We start from the raw sequence: 20,143 nt of genomic DNA, 5'->3' as shown, positions 1-20,143 counted from the left end.
GCCACCTCCATGGGCGCCTCCCTTGCCTTCTGCAAGTTCTTCCCCTCTTCAAAACGCAACCCCCGGTCCACAAGCCTGGCTCCAGCGTAGCCACACGTGCTCCCACGGCCTCCAGGCCCAGGCGCCGGTTTCCACCTACAGAGCCCTGCATGGCTCAGGACCACCAGAGCTGGGGGAGCGCCTCTCCCCTCCGCAGTCTGCGTGGGCACTGCGCTCAGCCTCCGGGGCCTTCCTCCAAGCGTCACCCCATGGAAGGCTCGAAGCGGGAGGGCCTCCTGTCTGGCGGGCCTCCATCTTTGGAGCAGCCTCCCTACTGTGATAAAAACTCACCGTCTTTTTGGCACCTGGCCAAGACAGCTGTTTACAGAGGCTTTTATACAGGGGCCCTCAAACTTTTTCAACGGGGCCAGCTGAAAGGTGCCGGTGGGGGGCGCAGGCTGGTGAGGGGGTGGGCGGTGGGGCGCGTGTGATGGCTTGCTTCGCGGACATTGTTGTCTCTGAGCGAGTCCAAAACGATCTCTGTGTGAGCAAGCCACCACCTCACCCCGCGCCAAGTCCAAAACCTCCGAGGTGGGCCGGATCCAGCCCGCGGGCCATCATTTGAGGACCCATGCTTTTATAGAACCCAGGGGCCTGACGGGATTATCCAGGTGAGTCTTTACCTTTGCGAAGTCCTTTTTTAACACTGCATTTTAAAAGCTATTTTAAATTAATTAAAGTTAACATTTAATGGCATTTGTATTGTATGTTATTGTTTGTTTTATGCATGGTTGTTAACTGCCCAGAGAGCTTCAGTGATGCGGGAGTACAGAAATCAAATTAATAACAACCCCTTTCCTGTTTACCTGGGGCTATTTTGTACTGCAAAGGTACAGGGAACACCTTAAAATGGAGCCTTCAAAAGTTCCCAAAGGGTGCTTGATCTGCACACGTGATCGTACAGGGTTTTCACGCGATGCTGCCAAACGGGGCAAACCCCGTGGACGCGGAGCATCAGGGAGGGAAAGGAAAGGCAAGCTTTGATCGCTTTCCCTCCAAAGCACTTCAGGCCCTTGGGTGTGTGGCCAAAGCAAAGTTGCACTTGGAGACAGAATTAAACTCACTCACATGCACAGTCTGGCCATCAGCCCTTCGCAGCTGGACTCAATGCTGCTTTGCTCAATGCGACGCCTGTTCCTCTCCTCCCCTACAGAAATGCTCAGTGGGAAGCTAGGGATGGGCAAACACGCAACGGCCCTCTGGATTCTTCCCCGAAGCTTGTTCCATCCCGCTCACATTTTCAAGTGCAGGCATTTGAACAAAGTCCTTGCACTTTGCTACTGAGGGCTGCGTGGTGCAAATCAGCAGATCTGACCTTCTTTCTTTAGAGGGAAAGGCAAAATGAGCCTGTTCTCAGGATTACATTCGGCGGCAAACCCTGCCATCCTTGGCTGCTCCTTTTAATTCTCTCCCTCTCTCCCTCTCTCCCTGTAATAATTTACTGTCTGCCATACCACAAAGTCCAGCAATCTTACTGTTCTCATGCGTCAGGAGAGGACATTGTAGATGCATCTTCTTTGTTATCCTGTATTTTTTCTCAGATATCGAGAACTGATTAGTTTATTGTCTAAATGGTCTGGAAGAGACAATCTGTTCTATGTATCTAATTGTTCAGCTGACACTGTCCCTGGAGCTAGTGCAAAGGTCGCCGCGTTTATTTTCCTGCCACAGTTAAATGGAAAGCCCAGGTGACAAGTGCTTGACTGGCCTGGTTCGTAAGCTCTTTGGCTGTGGAGACCTGCTCTCTAAAAAGTGTGATGAACACCGATGGCAATTGATTAATCAAGTGAAGTCTCTGGAAAGGGGCTGAAATAAAGCGTCAGGGTGCATGTTACTCCTGGCAGGACCCTGTCCGTGACTGGCAATGGTTTTCATGGGTTATGCTGTGGCTGCTACTTCTGATCTGAATGCCAGACAAACTTCTAGTATGTACATTTTTCTCTTGCTTGGTTCTTGTAATATACATTAATTGCTTATTTTGATTCAATTGTTACTTACTGACTGATTTTACTCTGTTTGTTTTAATGAATTGTATTTTTTAACAGTTAAATGTTGTTTGTTGTGAGCCATCCAGAGAGCTGATGGCTACCAGGGTGGCATACGAATTAAATAAACAAGTGAACAGAGATGGTGCCGCCTATCACACCAGCTACCCAACCCAGCACGGCTCTCCAAGAGACCACGCTCCCTGCAGATGCTTGCTTAGCTGTAGCCAGCACGGCTGACGGTCAGGGGTCCAGCCTCTTTCAGTACGGAACGGCTGTTTCCTTTGGCCAGTGCAGCATATCACTGCCACGCTGAGAACAAACAAAAAACCGAGCTGAGCTAAAAAGGAGAAGTACCTGTTTGTTCTTAAATCACTTCTCCCATGTATGTGAGCATGTGTGCATAGAGATATCAATCTATCTAAGGAACACTCAAGTATAAAATTATTTCATAAGCTGCTTATAGAACATTAGAAAACATCACATTAATACGCAGGTGCAGCCTGAGTTCACACAACACCGCTATCCCGCGCTCAAGGAGCAAGCGGTGGTTCTTGTTGAATCATGAACTGTTAATGGAATGAGGGTCTTCGTGTTGTCTGAACCCACCCGAGATAATAAACCACCGTTTCTTAACCACAGACAAGCACACGATCCATAACCCAACAACCAACCATGGAGAAATAAATGGACTAGTGGAGTATGGAGTACCATTGTTTAGAAGATGGTTAGAGAAATGTGCAGCATGAAAAGTGGATCTGAGGTGTTGAGAGAAGATGCAGAGGATCTGAAGTGATTGGAGGATTTGTTGTTGGGATTTCTTTTGTGTCACATTTTGATGAAGTCTTGCAAGACAGGAAGAGGGATAGATTTGGGGGGCTGATTGTAGAGGTTGGATCTGCATCGAATTCCCTTGGCAACGTTGTCTATTTCACCTGGCTCTGTTTATTACGCTTGCTTTGCTTTCAAAAAAGTATTTTAAACAAGCCAAAAACCAACTGTGGGTTTTCTTCATGGGCTGTTGCAGTTAGCAAAGCTATGACTTGTTAGTGTGACTGCGTTCAGAGGACACAATTACCCATGTTTCAACAATCACCCCAGTTCAAAGTCCCCGAGATGCCTGCCTCCTTCCCCATGAGGTCCAAAATACTCCCGGTCTCTGAAACCCTGCGATTCAGAAAGAAGGGCCCCTCCGTGCTTACCTGCTTCTTGCTTTCTTTACTAAGCGAGGGAAGGGTCGTCTTGCAGGTTCGGCGCCGGCCATGCGAAGGCGCGCTCGGTTTCTGGAGTTTGCTGCGGTCGGGGTGAAAGAGGCCCACGCGTTTTGTGCACCCCACATTGTATCTGTGAGCAGGGAGGGAGAGACAGCACCAGTCATGGGCAACTCTATAAAGGCCCCCCCCCCCCCGCACTAACACAGCGCTCACACGGAGTCCGGAGGTACCTCTTAGCACACGCCATGGAGCAAAAGCGTTTTGACCGCTTGAACTTGTAGGCAAAGTCGAGGCGACCGCAGAGTTCACACTTCAGCTTTGGGGGCGACCCCTCATCTTTGGATTCTGCAGAAGACGAGCAGAGTTTCGGGAATGGTGGCCCCCGAGGGAGCTGGCTGCCCACCTTCTTCCCCGAGAAAGACAAATGCAGACTTCAACACACAGGCTTCTGGAGCCTTGGAGAACCCAAGAGGCCCCTGGTCCTGGTCCGTCCCGCTCAGAACCCACCGGAACAGCCTGTGCTGCTCTCTGCCTGCTTCGCCCTCGATTGCCCCCGACCAGGGAGCCACCACGAAGTTGCAGCAGCAGCCAAGTCACCCGACCTCTTTAGCATGCCCATTTCTGCTGTCCCTCTTGCGGCACTGAGTTCTGTAAGTTAACAGGCTACATGCCAGAATCCCCCTGCATGTCCCCTGCACTGACTCGCGCCTGATAACCTGCCAAGGGCTCCGATGCAGCATTCTGCGATTATTATTATACTACAGAGAAGCACCTCTCCCACCTGCTGTTCTCTCCTAATTTATACTTGCATCTGCTTCTAAATACTCCCCTCACTTGCCGCGTTCTGTTTTGGGAACGCAACGCGGGGGAAGACCATGAAGCTTTTCCTGCCTGTAACAGCTCTTGCTTTTTCGGCATTCTTCTTTCTCGTTTCTGATGCTTTAATGGTGCACGTGTGCTTCTTAACAACCAGCAGGGGCCTCAGAAGAGGGAAGGAACCTGCAAGCTTCCTTAGAAGCATGACCAGCAGAACAAAGTGGAAATTACTTCTGAGGAAATACGTGCAGGATCATGCCCATAGGCCCCTCGGGGTCTTTGCCATGTTTCCTGCTGGCCCAGAGAACTGTGGCATGCGCCACCATTATTTCAGGCCATACCGTGCATACCCAGACCTCCCTTGCACGCTGCTTCCGGCAGGGGACAGGTTCTTCAAGCGTGCAAGCGAGGTGGGGAGGGGGAGGAGTGCTCCCGGCCCCCGGGCCCCTTCGGAAGAATGGCCAGGAGGGGTCCGACCGGCTGCCGCGGGCAGCGGGGCGTCGGTGTGGCGAAGCGGTGAGTGCGCTGGACGGACTTGGGAGAGCGGGGTCCGGACTTCTCCGCAGCCACGAAGCGTCCCAGGCGACTCAGCCTAGCCTGCGCCAGAGCAGCAACGCGAAAGGGGGCTGGCGCCGAGCAGCTTATGCAGCGTGTCTGGAGCCCCCTGCAAGAGGACTGTCCCTCGATCAATGACACCGGGAGAGGAAGGCCCAGGTGGAGTGCGCCAAAAGGTCAAGTGCGCCCAAACTCCAAAGAGCAAGCTCTCCGCAGAAACCAGACCGGCAGAGCAATCTCGGCTCCCTGCTCAGAAATGGGGAGCACCCCACAGGGGCTCGGACAAGCAGAGAAGCCCTGTGCATTTGTCACGGGGACGTCCTGCAGCCGGAGTGCCTGCTTGTTTGCTCCCTTCCCTCACTTTACCTTCCAAACACCCCTGTGAGGGAGGCCAGTAGGAAGGCGGAGCAACTGGCCCAAGAGCTCACTAGCTGAGTGGCGCAGCTGAGGGACGACCCGTCCCCCGGGGAAGCCTGGCACCATTGTGAAATATGGTGCGCAGGTTCCTGCCCCAAGGAGCTTACAATTGGACAATACAAGGGAAGGCGAGGAAGGGAGGCGGAGAGACAGTGGTTAGGAAAGGTGATGCACTTTTAGGACAGGGCGATTCTGTGCACTGAAGGACAGTGTGAGGGAAGGGAAGGCACTCTGCACATGCTCAGGGTCCCCCTCACCCTTCCCTGTGGTAGCATCTCCCCAGCGCGGCAGACACGCAGGCCCCTGCGGAGGGCAGCGCCCACCTTGCAAGTAAGGGTCCTCCATCTCGGAGTCGGTGGTGGTCGTGTTGTCCTGCTGCTGGGGCTTGTTGGCCAGGAGGCCTTGCGCATACTTCTTCTTCAAGCTCCCCACAAGCAGCGAAGAGCGCCCCACCTGGGGAGAGAGGGACGGGTCGGCGGCTTCCCCAGGGTGGCCCCAGGCCTTCGGCACACCCTCCTCAGGGCCTGAAAGCCACGCACTGCTGCTCTCGCGGCTGCGTCTGTGCGTTTGGTTGCCGTGAATGTTTAATGCTTTTGTGACAGCAGCCCCTGAAAGGCAGGCTAAAAATCTTCTTAAATTCGTGAATGTAATTAATTGAACGAACATACGGTGAGGCAGGTGGCTGGAACGCCCAAAACCAGAGGCTGGGGATGCTTTGGGCAGAAAGGAGTCTCCAAATGTTTTCAGTTTCAATGCCCAGCATCCCCAACAACTGGCGACACTGCCCAGGAGGCCTTTGGGGACCAGACACCTGTCCTTGAACAATTTTAGCAGCCTTTAACCTGGCGAGTGGGATCAGCCTTCGGGAACTGCGGGTGGGGCAGGATGCCGCCCCCAGCTTCCTCTCGTGCCCCACTCCCCAGCCCCTTTCCTTACCCCTTCCTCCCCATGGCTGCACGGAGGGGACCAAACTTTTGGGGTTCCCCAGCCCACACACACCAATGTCTTCCTCTGCCCCCCTCCACCCCCCAGGCTGCCAGGGCACGGCCCCCCAGCACCGCCTCCGCCCACGGCGTACCGGGAACGGCTCAGCCCCCTCCTGGATCACGAAGCCCTCGATGACGTGGGTCAGGATCTGCGGCTTGACGATGGCCTGCGGCAGCTTGTTCTCGCCGTTCTGGGGGGCGGTCCCGGCGATGGTGGAGGCAGAGCTCCCGTTCCCCGAGGTCATGCCGGGGCTGCTGGTCTCCGGCGGCGAGCGAACCCGGTCCTGGCCTGCCTCTGTGCGGGCGGACGAGAGCGGAGGAGCGGTGGATGCGTGGCCGGAGACAAAGGCAGAGGCTCCGAGGGCGGGCCGCCCGGCCCCTCGCCCCCCCGACCGCCCTCCATTACCATACAGCTGACTTGTCCCTGCTCCTGAATGAGCCCTCGGCAGCCGTGCCGCACGGGGGGCGGGGGGAGCACACACAGGGCCGATTGTATGAGCGAGGAGGCGGGGGCAGGCGGACCCGGTCCCACCTCGCCGGATTTCTCGGGGCGCAAAGACGGCGCGTCTCCAGGGGAGCTCGAGAGCAAGCACCCTGCCACCCGGAGACAGGTGCCCACTCAGCCACCCCCAAGCCTTCCCGGGTTCAAATTCACCCTCCGCCCCGCCGTGCCCGCCCAGAGGAGGCCCGTCGTGTTGAAGCGATGCCAGCCGGACCGGTAAAAGCACCGCTCACGGTCTCTCGGGCTTCTGGGGATGCGGCGAGGCTGCCATGGGGGGGGCGGGGGGGGGCCGCACTGTGCAGCCACTTCTTGGGCTGTGCCACCGCTTGGCAGTCCACATGCAAAGGCGAGGGGAGCAGACTGTAGGCCCCCGCCCCGGCCACAACTTGCAGGAGCTTTTCTGCCCGCAGAGTGCCAGGGGGGGGGGACGAGGCGGGGGGCAGACGGAGAGGGCAGCTTGGCCTGGCTTCTCTCTGACGCGGCAACAGGGAGAAGTAGCCCCCTCGTGCCACCTGTAATAGGTGGCTAAGAGCACGCGGGACTACCCCGAAAACACCTGCCGCCCGAGATGCTCCAGAGCAAGCAAGTGCACCGCACACGGTTCACGAAGGGAGGGGCCACCGGAGACATGGCGGGCGGCAGAGAGCCCTTCTGCAACGCTGGCGCACGCTCGTGAGCGCTACAACGGCAAATTAAAGACTGCTACAACGGCAAAGGGTGGGCTATAAATGCAATGTAATGTTAATAAATAGAAAATGAATAGAAAAACCAGCCATCTGCAACGGAAAGTATCCCCTCTCGGGCAAAGCTTTCACCCATCTCCTAATCCGGGATGTTTCAGAGAACTTTCACGAAAGGAGCAATGATCTAACCCAAGACAACATGATCCATGTCCTCACACCATTCCCTGAAAGCGAGAGCACTACCAAGCATAGACAGAGGGCAAGAAATGCCAAAGGTCGCAGGAAGGAAACTGGCAGCAAGCCAATTCCCAAAGCCAGCAACGAACGCAGAGTGGCTCGGACAGCTTTGAGCACGGGGGTCTGTCCGGCTTCCTCCATGCAAGACTGTTGCTAGGCTTTGCTCTCACCCCCACCCCCAAAAGAGTTCAAGCATGGGGGACGGGGTGATTTCTCATCTTCCAAAGGCCCCCTAGCCCTGCTTGCTCCCTGCCTCCAAAGAACGAGTCTGGCAATGCTGCAGTGGGGGCTCGAATGTACCCTTGTGGCCACACCGGGAAGTCACGATACACGGGAAGCTTAAAGGGATCTGGGGGGCTATGGGGACAGGCTCCCTGGAAATTTTGGCAGCTGCGTCTGCACAGGAAGGTGGTGTGCTAGAACACTCTTTTGCCACAATGCGGGAAGCAAAGGGAATACAGATGGGCTGTTCTCTGAACCATCAGGTCTAGAAGCTTGAATGTTCTGAGAACGACTTGCCCTGGTGAGTATACAAGGTGGCACGCCTGTCATCGCATCTGGTGGGAAGGCCAGGATTTTTCTCCATCTACAGCTCCATATTTGCGTCTGTGGGCTGAGTTATGGAAAAATCCTCACCGTATGGGCAGGGGCTACACACCTCTACACACAGCTGCTGCCGAGGCAAAGCTGGGGCATGCAGCCCAACACAACTAGAAGGCATCTCGTTGGTATACAGGCTTATCTAAAGTTCTGAACAGTCACGAAGCTGGAGGAGATGACGCATGGGGGAATTTTGGGATAGGGCGCAACACCCACAAACTGTCCAGAAAAAGTGGGGTCCTACTACCAATTGTGCAGGACACAGGCCACGAGTACGGCGACACAGAGAGCCTGGACTTGCGGCGTGCTCAGAAGCCCCCTGCTAAGCAGGCAGATCAAGTCCCTAGACCTCGCGATACACACAGAAAAAGTTCTAAACGTCCCAGAAAGACTGCCTGCAAACTTGGGAGACGCGGGAAGCAGGTGGTCTTGGGCAGCCCTGGAACCGTCCCACCCAGCTTTCCTTCTCTCCTCATGGCGCGTGTCCTGCTTCAGTGCTCCCCATCCACTCGGCTGAAGCATTTTCAAATATGCCCCCCCCCATTTATGTGTATGTGTATTTATGTTTTCAGCACGAGCCACAAAAGAGGAAAACGTAGCCCCCTCTGTGCCCCTCAGAGTGGCAAGGTAAGACTCAAACTTCCCTCGACTGGACCCCTCTTCCAGGTTTTGCTGATTACAACTCCCATTAACCTGAGCCACCATGAACAAAGGGCATGCGTTGCAGTCCAGTGCTACTGGAAGGCATGAAGTTGGGGAAGGGTGACCCAAAGCAGCAAAAAGAATAAAAAGGCCACGCAAAATTAAGAACAATGGAGTTCTGTTTTAGATCCTTTCTTTCCAGTGCAGAACTTGGCTTTCTTTGGCACACAATACGGGCCCAGAAAGTGAAGCTACAGAGCCGGGATGCACAATTCCAATTACACAGAAGGACAATGCCGAGTCGCGACTCGTGCGTTGGAAATTATCCGGCGCAGATCTCCTTGAAGCGCACGCATGAGATGGCGCATAATCCTCAGCTGTTCAGGCGTGGTCAAGGCGCTGCACTGCCCACTTTCCAGGCCGTGGAGAAACCGGCCCTCGGCCCTCCGGACTGCCCGGACCCCCCCCCCCCCCGGCAGAGCATTAAATATTAACCGCCAAAGGAGGACGCCAACACCCGGGGAGTCGGCGCAAGGCATGCCGGGAGCGATCATTCCAAGACACAACAAAGGGGGAAACGCAGCTGCTGCACACACAGTCCCGCGCCCGTGGCCCTCTGCGTACCACCCAGCCGCTTGCGGGTCTGGCTGGGCACTCAAGCCAAGCCATGCCGCTAGCAGAAAACTGCACAGCGGCTTCCTTCGGCCGGCTCCGAAATGCGTCTGGCTCACTGCAGGGGAGGCGCCTCACTTCGGAGAAAGGGTCCTACTTAGCACAGGGGAGCAGCAGGTGGAAAGCCGCAAGTGACATTCCGGGCATCTCCAAGTAAGGCCGGGAAGGGATGCTAGACTTCCTGGGCAGCACGCATGCTATCAACACGTAAGCAGAACTCGCCACTGCTTCACAAGGAGTTGCGAGTCCTGACTTGGGCACAGAGCAGTTCTGAGCATCCCCCTGGCCAACCACACACACCAAACGGCACAGAATCTGCTCCGTACGGTGTGACCAGAGCATGCTCAGGCTCAGCATTTGTGAGCATCCAGCAGCCACATGGGGAAGGTTCCCACCACAGGTCTTTCTTACTCGGTCTGCAGGAGGAGTCCCCAAATTTTGAGCGGCTGGACCCATTCCAAGTTCCAAATAGCAAGTTGCCCGAGAACCCGAGGCACCGGCTTGAGCACCAAAGCACAGACCCCTCCCACCCCCCGCCAGCCAGCAAGGGTCGAGATTTTTTAACACAAAACGTTCTTGCAAACTAAAATAACATAAAAACAAAGGGGGGCCGAAGGGCAAGGAGCCTGGGGGATGCGTGCCATGTAGGAGACCCCGGGCTCGGGAGGCAATGGCTGGGAGAGGAGAACTTCACACATCTGTATGGCTGCCACATTCGCTCTCGCGCATGCACGCAACGTGTCACGGGCAGGTTCTCTACTCTGTTGGGTAGTTTGGAAGCACAGACACAGCTGCTGCCGCCCCCACAGCAGGCAGGAGCAACGCCAGAGGCACGTGCTGGAAGGGGAGCCGACGGTGGCAGCAGGCCCCTCGCAAGGACAGGTTTGGGGAACACTTTGGGCAGCAGACAGAGTGCAGATGTACAGGTGCAAATCCCTGCTTAGCCTTGATGCTCACTAAGGCGCAGGGTGCGACTTTGCCGCTCCGCGTGAAGCTGTGAGGTGGGAGGCCAGGGAGGACCCACAGAGCCACCAGGAGCTCCGTGGGAAACGGGCAGGGGGGTGTCAGCCGATGAACCGAGTGCCCTGAGAAGACTTCTCTTAAAATGCTGCTTGCTGTGCCTTTGGATTGAGCCCCATTTTTAATTTATTGACTGCGGGCTTGCTTCCCTTCCCTCCAGATGCTTTGGGCTGCATCTTGCAGCCTGGGTCACAGCCAACAGGGAATGTGGGAGTGGCCCCAGCCGCAGAAGGCCGCTATAGGTGAGGAAGGAGAAACCCCAAGTGAAAGACTGCGCCAAGGATTATGCATATTTATAATTCACATCTACGGTCGTGAAGAGTTACGAGCGTTTATTACCGTTCTTTCCTTAAAAGTAACTTAGGCTGGGAGGCCATTGGAAGGGGGGGGGGCTTCCACTCTCCACGCAGAGAAGGCTCCCCACCACAGGCGGTGGGCTCTGCCCCCATCCCTGCAGACTCTCAGTCTAACCTACCTCACAGGGTTGTTGTTGTGAGGATATGATTGAGAGGAAAAGAATTATGCAAGCTGCCTCAAGTTTCTTGGAAGAAAAAATGGTGGGATATAAATAGAATAAGTACTTAAGCTGAGCAAGCACAACCCTCTTCTCCCCATAGCACAACCCTCCAGAAACCAGAACCGGGGACTGTGTCAAGGAGACGATGGGAAGGGGAAGGGGAAGCGCTCCCGCCCGCCCACCAGCAGCTGCTGTCCCGGCTGGCTTGAGCCCTGTGGGGCTTCACAAGTGGCGGTTCCTACATAGAATGGACAAGTTCCTCCTTTTGCAGCCAGCAGGCAAGGGAGACGGCAAAGCCATTGCGGGGTTGTAGCTTTTCTTTTCTCACTCTTAGCATGCGTTATGTGCCACCAGTGAGGCAGAGTGCTTTACAGAGACTGAAGGGAGAGGTTCCTGCCCCCTAGGAGCTTACAATTGCATGCGGGATGGTTTCAGCATCAGCATAAAGGTCTGGTTGCAACACGGCATGGAAGCCGGGGCACTGAGAACGGCTCTGCAGAGGGATCGGAGCTGAGTGGACCCCGCACCGGAAGGCAGTGGCCAGCCCGGAAGGGTGCGGGGGCTCACACCCACTCTATGACACTGAGCTCTGGAAGCGTTCTCCAATCTAGGCCTTGCACTGCGCAGGAATGCGCACACGGGTGATGCACAGGGACCATGCAGAACTGGGGAAAAAAGTCCGGGGAGGGTGGGCGCTGGCAACTGGCCGCGTGCTCGCTGGCCCATCCGCTTGCGTCGCTGCACGGAGGCTCCCGCCCCACCCACAGCGCTGTGGAGACCGGGCTGGTCAGGGCAGGCAATGCGTCAGCCCCACTGCATCATGGTGCTCCCAAAACTGGCCCAGCGGCTCCAGCAGGGAATTCCGCGGACGCTGTGGTGGATCACAAGCCCCATCATTCCCAGTCAGCATGGCCATGGGAGCCGGAGTCCAACACAACTGGAAAACGCCAGGTAAGGGCAGGTGCTCTCCAAGGTCCTTCACAGCAGAGCAGACGGGGCCAGAGCCCCCCTGAGGCCTGGGACCAAAAGTGGCTCCGGAGCCACGCTTGGAGGGGTGCATCCTGCGCCAGAGGCTGGGTGGTCAAGGGAGGGGGGGTGTGGCCGCTGGCAAAACTGACCTCTACTGCAGGCGCTCCCAAGGCCAATGACCCCTTTGGCCGCCACCCGTCCTCCTCTTCCCCAGGCCCTGGACCTGCACGTGGGAGCCTTTTCACAAGAACGAAGCCACAAAGGGGGGTCTCTTTTGGAGAGCTTGCCAAGGCTCGACTGGACCAAAGCCCACAGCAGTCATGTATCATGGCACTTCTAGTCGCCAGTCGTGGCCAGCCAGGGGCTCTCACCAGGTGCACAGCGAGGCTGACCCTCACCTGGAATGTGTGTCCAGTTCGGGGCACCAAGACTGAAGAAAGATGCAGGAAAATTAGAAAGGGCCCAGCGGAGGGCAACAAAAATGATGCAGGGTTTGGAAACACTGCCCTGTGAGGAGGGACTGAGAGAACTGGGCATGTTCGGCCTTGAGAAGAGAAGACTGGGCAGGGGGGGACATGATATCCCCCTTTAAGTCCCTCAAAGGCTGTTACAAGGATCTCTTCTTGCTGATGCCAGAGTGCAGGACACAGAATAATCAATTCAAGCTGCAACAGCCCAGCTTCAGGCTGGACATCAGGAAAAGCTTCTTCCCTGTCAGAGCAGTATGACCGTGGAACCAGCTGCCTGCAGAGGTGGGGGTCTCTCCCACACTGGAAGCATTCAGAAAGAAACTGGGCAGCCATCTGAGTGGGGTGGTGTCTTGGTGTCCTGCAACAGCGGGAGGTTGGACTCGATGACCTTCATGGCCCCTTCCAACCCCACTATTCTATGACTCTAAGGGCCAACGGCAACTCGAGAGAGGCACGGAATCCAAGCCGAGATGAGCAGGTCTCTCTGGAGCCAAGCCCTCTGCGCTCAGGGGACAGGCGCTTTTTGCCTTCCCTGGGGGAACAAGCGCGAGCCATGGAGCCATGCACTGCACTGCGCACAGGGGAGCCCGAGGCAAGGAGGGGCTGGCAAGAAAGAGCACAGCAGCTGCTGCAGGCAGCAGGCTTCCAATCTCACTCCCCACAGGCCTTAAAGGGCTCACGCACGCTGAGCGGCTCAAAGCAGGGCTTGTTCCAACCTCTGGCCACCCCACACCAGGTCCCGCCCCACTCGCGCCACGGGATCTGGAACAACAGAGCAGCCAGTGAGTTGTCCGGAGCTCTGGAAATTCCCCCGCTGGGAGGGCTGCCAGTTGGCCTGGGCAGCTGCTCCCCGGGACGGGCGCTCCTCCCACACAAGGGAAGGGGCTGTGCGAGGAGACGGCATCTGGGCTGAGCTGAGCACAGGAGACGGCAGGAGGAGGGGCCGCTTGGCAAGCGCTCCCCACGCCGGAGGGCAGCTGGCACAAGCTGGAGCAGAGCGGCAAGCGAGGAAGGGGAAGTGAATTCGCCGGGTTCAAAGCCAGGATCTTCTCTTCCCAAGCTTCGGAGCCAGAAACCATGCAGCAGAACCCGCGGGGGGGGGGGGATGGGCACCCCCATCAATGGAAGAGGCAGGGGCAAAGCGACACCGGTTCTCCCAAAAAAGGAAGGCTAGCGTGGAGTGGATGTCGAGCAGATGTCAGTGGTTGTCGAGTGGATGTCAGACACTGGATTCATCACATGCTAATTAACCTCATTATCATCATAATCATGATGATGATGATGACATTGCAAGCAGGGACCTCCCCTCAAAAGCACAATTGATGTACAGGTTCAAAAGTCAATGCATTTCCACTCGGGCAGCTTTTCCTGTGCTTTGCCCACTCTTGTAAAATGCATCCTAGTAATCCTCCAGATTAAAAAGAAAACAAAAACCCAAACAAGCCCAGCTATTTTCGCTGACATGCATTAACCTTCCTGCGGGACTCCCAGAAAAGCAACATATTTCAATCTCCTTTGCAGCAAACAACAGCAGGGGATTAAAGGAAATTCCTTTAGCGGGGAGTGAGAAACCTTAGATCCCGAGGCCAAGCCCACCCTTCCTGGGGTACTCTGTCCAATTCCCTGCAGGCAACAAATGCTTGCCGGTTTTCAAGTGTTGGGCAGTTTTCTCCTAAAATTCTGAAAGCGGTTACTGTCAGAATAAGAGCTTTCGGGTAAAATCCGTGTGTACTCAGACAGGAAGAAAGCTCACCAGCCCTCGCCTGCGTGCATTCTGGGGTGTCTGATGAGCTGTAGGTCCCCCTCCATCTAAACACACATAGGAGAGCACCCTAAAGCAAAATATTTATTGCTGCTTTGCAACCCACCCCTTTTGCTTTTGATCCACAGGCAGAATACGACTCCCCTCCACAAGATCCCCCCTGCAGCTGAAGCGGCCTGCTCTTGCTTGCGTGTATGGCAACCAGGTGATCGTCTTTCCCACACACGGGCAAAAAGGCCCCTTCAGTGCCTGCTCTCTGCTGAGTGGGACTAATAATAAAGGGGCCAGTTTTGGCCAGAAAGGACACAGTGGCTGATTTATGACACCATTAAGAAGCAGCGGCACCTAACCCAGGACTACAACGGCACACAACTCGCCCAGCAGAACAGCAGCTATTAGAAGCCCTTCCTGCAAACATGTTATAAACCATCATCAACAGGCTAAATGACATTGTTCTCCTTCTCTTGCCTGCAAACTAGTATTCCCAAATTGCACATTCCTGAATTGGATGCTAAATTCTGCATCTGCAAAAGGGGAGTCCCAGAACACACACAGTCTGGAGCACCAGAATTCTGCACCAAAAGAATGCCGGAAAGCTCACAAGATCAAGTCTGATCATGGAGTGCTGGCCTGGGGTAGATGTTCTGGTCCCCATTCAGACATGGAAGCTCCCTGGATGAGCTGGGGGCAGCCTGTGGCTCAGCCTAACCCACCTCTCCTATGCAGAGGAAATGGAAAGCAATAAGCTGCTCACACGGAGACACAATCTTGATACACAAACCGAGTGCTAAACATTCTGTTGATTCATCTGAATGCCGCCCACCAATCCAGATGGATTCTGGATGTGTCCAGGAAGCCTGTTGGGAGAGGAGGGCCAGAAACAAAGTGATCCAGTGCTTCATCCAACCTGCCATTTTGCTGTAGGGCAGGTTTGGTATACAACAACCCTGGCGTGTAGTCAGGTTACCCCATCTCCTGGCAGGCTGGGTGAAGAGTTCTGTGCGCAGGGTGTCTAGCAGGCTTGAGGAAGAGACAGAGCACGGGGGCAGGGGCAACTCCTCTCCCAACGTGTTCCTGAACATCTGCGGCAAGACCCCTTCGCCTCCCAACCAGCTCCACCCCTGCTCAACCACTTGTCCAACGTGGCCCGCTTCGTCCAACTTACACCGCGCCGACACATCCAAAGGAGCAAGGCCTCTGCCTCGCACGAGGGACGGTTTCCAAGGAATGGTGCTGGCTCGGGAGACTGAGCCAAGCCTCACACACCAGCGGCATCGCCTGACTACTCCTCTCCTGCACCAGCAGCTGAAGCCCTCGTTGAAAGGCTTGGCCCTTTTCAACCTCATCCAAGCCACACAGCTCCCCTCATCACTCAGCACTCCACCCTCCGGAGAGGCACATGCTGTGCGAGTTATCTGGTCACTCCTGAGAAATGACCTCAGAGTGAGTTGCCTGTTGCATCTCTGCACGACCTCTTGCTCCCTTTTAATCAACACAGTGACTCATGCAATTCAGACCCTCAAAAAGTGGTGTGGCAAACAGCAGTCTGCCTGCACCAGCCTTCTCCAAATGCATTGCTGCACAACCTCTGAAACTCCCAGCCACATGCAGGGCTGGATTCGGGACCCATAATGCTACCGGGGGTAATAGTCAAATCATATTTTGAATAACTCCATCATGCTTACATCTCCATCTGCAGTCAGCTTTTCTCCCTCTGCGGGGCTTTCTCTATGAAGCCATACAGTTTGTCTGCTTTTTCATCTATTGGTGCATAGGATTTTTTTAACCCACAAATTTCCCTCAACTGTGCCAGAATCTAAAACATCACCAGCCTCTTTTGCATCACTAGCCAAAAAGTTCTAAACCTGAAAGATCACACCAGCTTCTGTTTCACATTCACAACCAAAGGGTTCAAATTAATGTGCAGAAATAAACAAACAAAAATCTTGCAAACCACATTTGTAAATGCTAAGAATAAATACTGTGACACAGGGACTACTTGTGACCTCAAGGGGCTGAGCTTCCATGATGAGATGGTCCAAGCAGAAGATGTGGAGAATGCAATCATCTGGAGGCACCATTTGGGTCAAATCCAGACACCCAAGACAGAAATGGGGAGGATCATGAAAGTGGGCATGGCTAGTACAGTGAACCGTCCATACAGCAACCAACTTGGCACCTTCCAGGGGTGTTGGAATACAACTCCCAGCATCCCCAGCCACACCAAATTGGGGACAGTTGCCATTGTGTCAGAGCTTCCACATGCTTACAAGCTGTTCTTCAGAAATAACACAAGTAGCTGATCTATGCACATCTCCTCTTTCACAAGCTGGCACCAAGGTTTAATTGTGCCAAAAATGGCTGGGTCTCTCAACAGCAGCGCAGGAGAGATGGGCCTGGCTAAAAGCTGCCAATCAGCCACAAGCGTCACCTCCAGCTTGTCCTTGTTATTCCCTTAATCTAACCTTTGGGGGTGTTTCGCTGCGGCACCCCCAGGGGGAAGGCAGGAGACAACACAGCTGTGTCCCTGGCCTGGAGGAAGCTGCACTTCCATCAGGTGGCCCCAGGTCCAATTCCAGCTACCTCTGCAGATGAGCCTTGCAGGAAGCTGGCTGGGGAGGTGGTCTCTGCCTGGGACATAGCCCACCACATCAGGCTGTGCTTCCATTTACTGAGCCCAAGCAGGCATTTAGAGCCGCGTTGGTGCTGTTGCACTGCATCTCTGTGGCAAGGTCCATCGCAACCCGCTCAGGCCGCCAGCTGGACCAGCAGCCTCTGAATATTTTGGCCTTCTGCTCTCATCCCTGGTAAAACCGAAGTCTAGTTCATCTGGAGGGCACCTGGCTGAAGACAGAGAAGACCAGGCAGCTGATTATTGCAGTCACATTCTAAGTTAGACCTCAGTGCCAGATGAACTGACTTCCTTGTTTCCTTAGCCCAAGTGTCTTTAAAGTGTGACACTTCCTTTTAAATAGTTGCCGATGCCTTGCTTTGCTTTCATTTTAATTTTAAACATACACACAGAAAACGGAACTCTACCCTGACCCCAGCCTTCCAGAATACAAAAGAAAGGGCTGTTCAAAGAATTGCTGGCATTAACGGAAACTTTACTTCTCCCAGTTAAAATTATGAAAGCTTTTTACTCCTTCTGTTCTCTGCTCCACTTTAAGTGTTAACCAATTTGCGATTCAAAGAGGCTGCTAAGAAATTATCTTCTTTGATCCGCACAGGATGCCTTCAAACATCTGGCTGTTATTGGACCATCTCTGACCTGCCCATTCACCCACTCTCTTCTGGTAAGCCAGATGCCTATTCCTGCCTACACCCAACCTCGTATCTTAAATAATTTAAGGCAATAGGAATTTGAAAAATGAACAGAAATAAAACCACTATCAAGGACAATTCGAGGACAGAGAACTGATACGACACTACTTGATGCGCCTCTTTAGAGCAACCAGGGCTTGCCACACGCAGACCAATCATAAAGTGCTAAGCAAACTTTGGAGCTAAGGGAGTTTGTGTACCTGAAGGTGGGCTGAGGAGAACACTCAATTTAGCAGGACGGGCGCATCAGCTTCACAGCCCCCTCCCTGCAAAAAAATGGGTAAGACCAACTACGAAGCTGGTGGCTGAGGAACCAGTCCCCAAAACTTGATTCTCCTAATCAGGGCCTGGACCACGGCTCCTCCAAGAAGGAAGGGTACAACTCTAAGCTTGAATTCCTGAGAAGATGGCCTGGTTTGCTCATCCACACTCCTAACCTGAACATCACCACATCAAAGAACGGATGGTTCCGCTGTGTACAAGAAAGCCACTAACTTAATGCAGTAGGGGTTGAACACACACATCACTGGATGCTGCCTCAAACACAATGCTTTCGGGGGGCGGGGGGATTCACACAGGCCAGTGAGCCATCTAGTATAAGGCAACCAAGCGATGCACACCGGAAAATCTAGGCCATTTAACATTCAGCTGAATCCGACACAAGGCATTCAATGGGGCTGACTTCCACGTAAGCATACATTGCACTGTAATGTTCGGGAACCAAAAAATGCCCCAGTATCTCATATTGCTATTTTTAATCTGAGACACAGTAACGTAATGGATGTTTAAATATTCTCATCTTTACCAGCAAGAGAGCACCATGGTTCTACATGCTCCACACCAGTCAGGTGCGCCCAGTGCAAAGGAGGGACTGAGCACTTCATGAAGCTCTTGTTCCGCTAAGAACACAGCAACACCAGCCAATGTCTTCAACAAACATGAGGGAAAGATACTGAGATGCAATCAATTATAGCATGGAGAAAGCCAAACAGATGGATTCCTCCATCACCAAGGCAGATGCAAGCTCACAACTCTAAGTTGGCTTTTTTACTATGACATCTGATCTTATGACATCTTTATTGTATTTTTTATTGACTGGTTTTATGGACTGTTGTAAACTGCCCTGAGTTTCGGCTGGGTACTATAGCAATCACGACGATGGTGATGATACTTAGCTTAATGGTAAAATGTAGGGCGAGGCTTGCTTTGTATCCTTTAAAAGGGGTGCAGCATCACATCTGAAGTGCCTGAGCCTCAAAAGGGCTGGAGCTTGAGGAGTTGTTGGGGTGGGTGGGGGGGGGAGGAAAGGAGAGGAGAGCATACTGGCTAAACCTTCCCAATTTGCTGGCACTGAATCCTATTCTATGCCCCACCCACATCCAGATTATTCCAGCACTCCAAACCTTGGCCCTGGGAGACATATACTTTGGGGAATCCCAGAACAGCTGCTCCTAAAAGGAGCAGGAGGGTGAGAACAGCCTGGCCTTTTCCAGCCGGCAGTCCTCTCCCAATTGTCATCCTGGGAACCTCTGCTGCGGGATAGGAGGGCAAGAGTCCTGCCCTGCCCTTTGTCCCAGGATCTGGCACAGCAGAGAGCACTTGCTCCACAAAAATGTAAGGCGCATGGAGCTATCGGAGCCATCCGTGTGCGAGAACCTCCAAGCGCAGCCCTAGCGCAAGTAGGAAAGGAGTCCGCCCCCCCCCCCCGGGGCAAGACGGAAGGCGCCCCCCCCCCCCCCCGGGTTCGTTGGAATTCGCCCCCCCCCCCCCCCCGTTCCAAAGGAAGCTGCTGCCAGCCTAGGCACAGCCTCACGCCTGATAAAGCTGCTTTCAAAAACAACACGGGCTCGCACCGCGGTCACGCGCCCTGGGCGCACAGCGCGTCGGGGAGTTCCGACGCGCACGCAGCTCGGTGCAGGGCTGCTCAGCCTCACCCACCTTCGGCTGGCTCTCCCTCAATCCCGGCCAGCCTGGCCGCCTGGGGATGATAGGCTCTGCACGCGGATGACCGTCCTACCCCCCCCCCCCACCTTGGGTAAGGCTTGTCTTCTCCCTCCTCGAGGCCTGGCCGGGCATCCAAGTCTCCGAGCGCCCACCCAGCTCCCGTCTCTGCCACCCAAGGGCCCGGGGGAGGGCACCCTCGAAGATCCCCAGTCCCCGTCGCCACAGGGCCTCGCGCGGCGCGAAGATCGGCATGTGCAAAGCGGCGATCTGCGTGCCGCCCGGCCCGGGGCTCGACTCCGGAGAGCCGAGGTCCGCTGCACTCTCAGCAAGGGGCTCCCGGGCCACGCACGGCCGCCCCACCTCGCAGGGGCACCGAGGGCGGCAGGGAAGCGAGCGCCCGCCGCGGCAGCGCGCGCGAGCAGAAAACGGGCAGGGCGCGAGCGCCGCGAAGGCGCCGCGCCCGCCCGCGCGCGCGCGCCCGCCCGAGCTGGGCCGCTTACCTGAGTCACCAGCGCCGCAGCGATCGCGCAGCCCGGGGGAGGAAGTCCCAGCAGAGCCCCATGGGCGCGAACAAAGGGCCCGTCCGCCGCCGGCCCGAGGGGGCGCTGCGCGCAGGGCCGCTTAGGAGCGCGGCCGGGCCCGAGGCGCGCAGGCCGAGGCAGCCTCGGGGCTCCCGCCACGCAGCATCGGCGAGGCCCACACAAAGCCGAGGGCCCGCGGCCGAGGACGGGGGCGCGGGGCGGGGCGGCCGCGGGAAGCCAAGCTCCGCCTCGCCCGCCGCCGCCGCCG

The 20,143-nt window shown here is 55.4% G+C and overlaps 1 protein-coding gene across 2 annotated transcripts in view; it reads right to left on the bottom strand.

The window, feature by feature from the left end:
- Nucleotides 1-20,143, bottom strand: part of PHC2 (polyhomeotic homolog 2) — a 53,846-nt gene that overhangs the window by 2,874 nt on the left and 30,829 nt on the right. The window contains exons 1-5 of one of the 2 annotated variants that reach the window (XM_044452284.1): nucleotides 19,855-19,986; nucleotides 6,105-6,307; nucleotides 5,350-5,479; nucleotides 3,469-3,583; nucleotides 3,227-3,368 (exon numbers count right to left, since the gene is read on the bottom strand). In XM_044452284.1, the coding sequence (XP_044308219.1) occupies nucleotides 3,227-3,368; nucleotides 3,469-3,583; nucleotides 5,350-5,479; nucleotides 6,105-6,257 (540 nt within the window). In that variant the 5' untranslated portion in view covers nucleotides 6,258-6,307; nucleotides 19,855-19,986. Of the gene's footprint in view, nucleotides 1-3,226; nucleotides 3,369-3,468; nucleotides 3,584-5,349; nucleotides 5,480-6,104; nucleotides 6,308-19,854; nucleotides 19,987-20,143 lie in introns of those variants that run through there. The other variant, XM_044452283.1, reaches the window with a different exon arrangement.

This window comes from Varanus komodoensis, unplaced genomic scaffold, assembly GCF_004798865.1.
Source record: "Varanus komodoensis strain SLA01 unplaced genomic scaffold, ASM479886v1 scaffold71, whole genome shotgun sequence".
NCBI classification, from domain to species: Eukaryota; Metazoa; Chordata; class Lepidosauria; order Squamata; family Varanidae; genus Varanus; species Varanus komodoensis.
The sequence above is the reverse complement of the archived record's forward strand: the minus strand, read 5'-3'. Positions and strand labels throughout refer to the sequence as shown.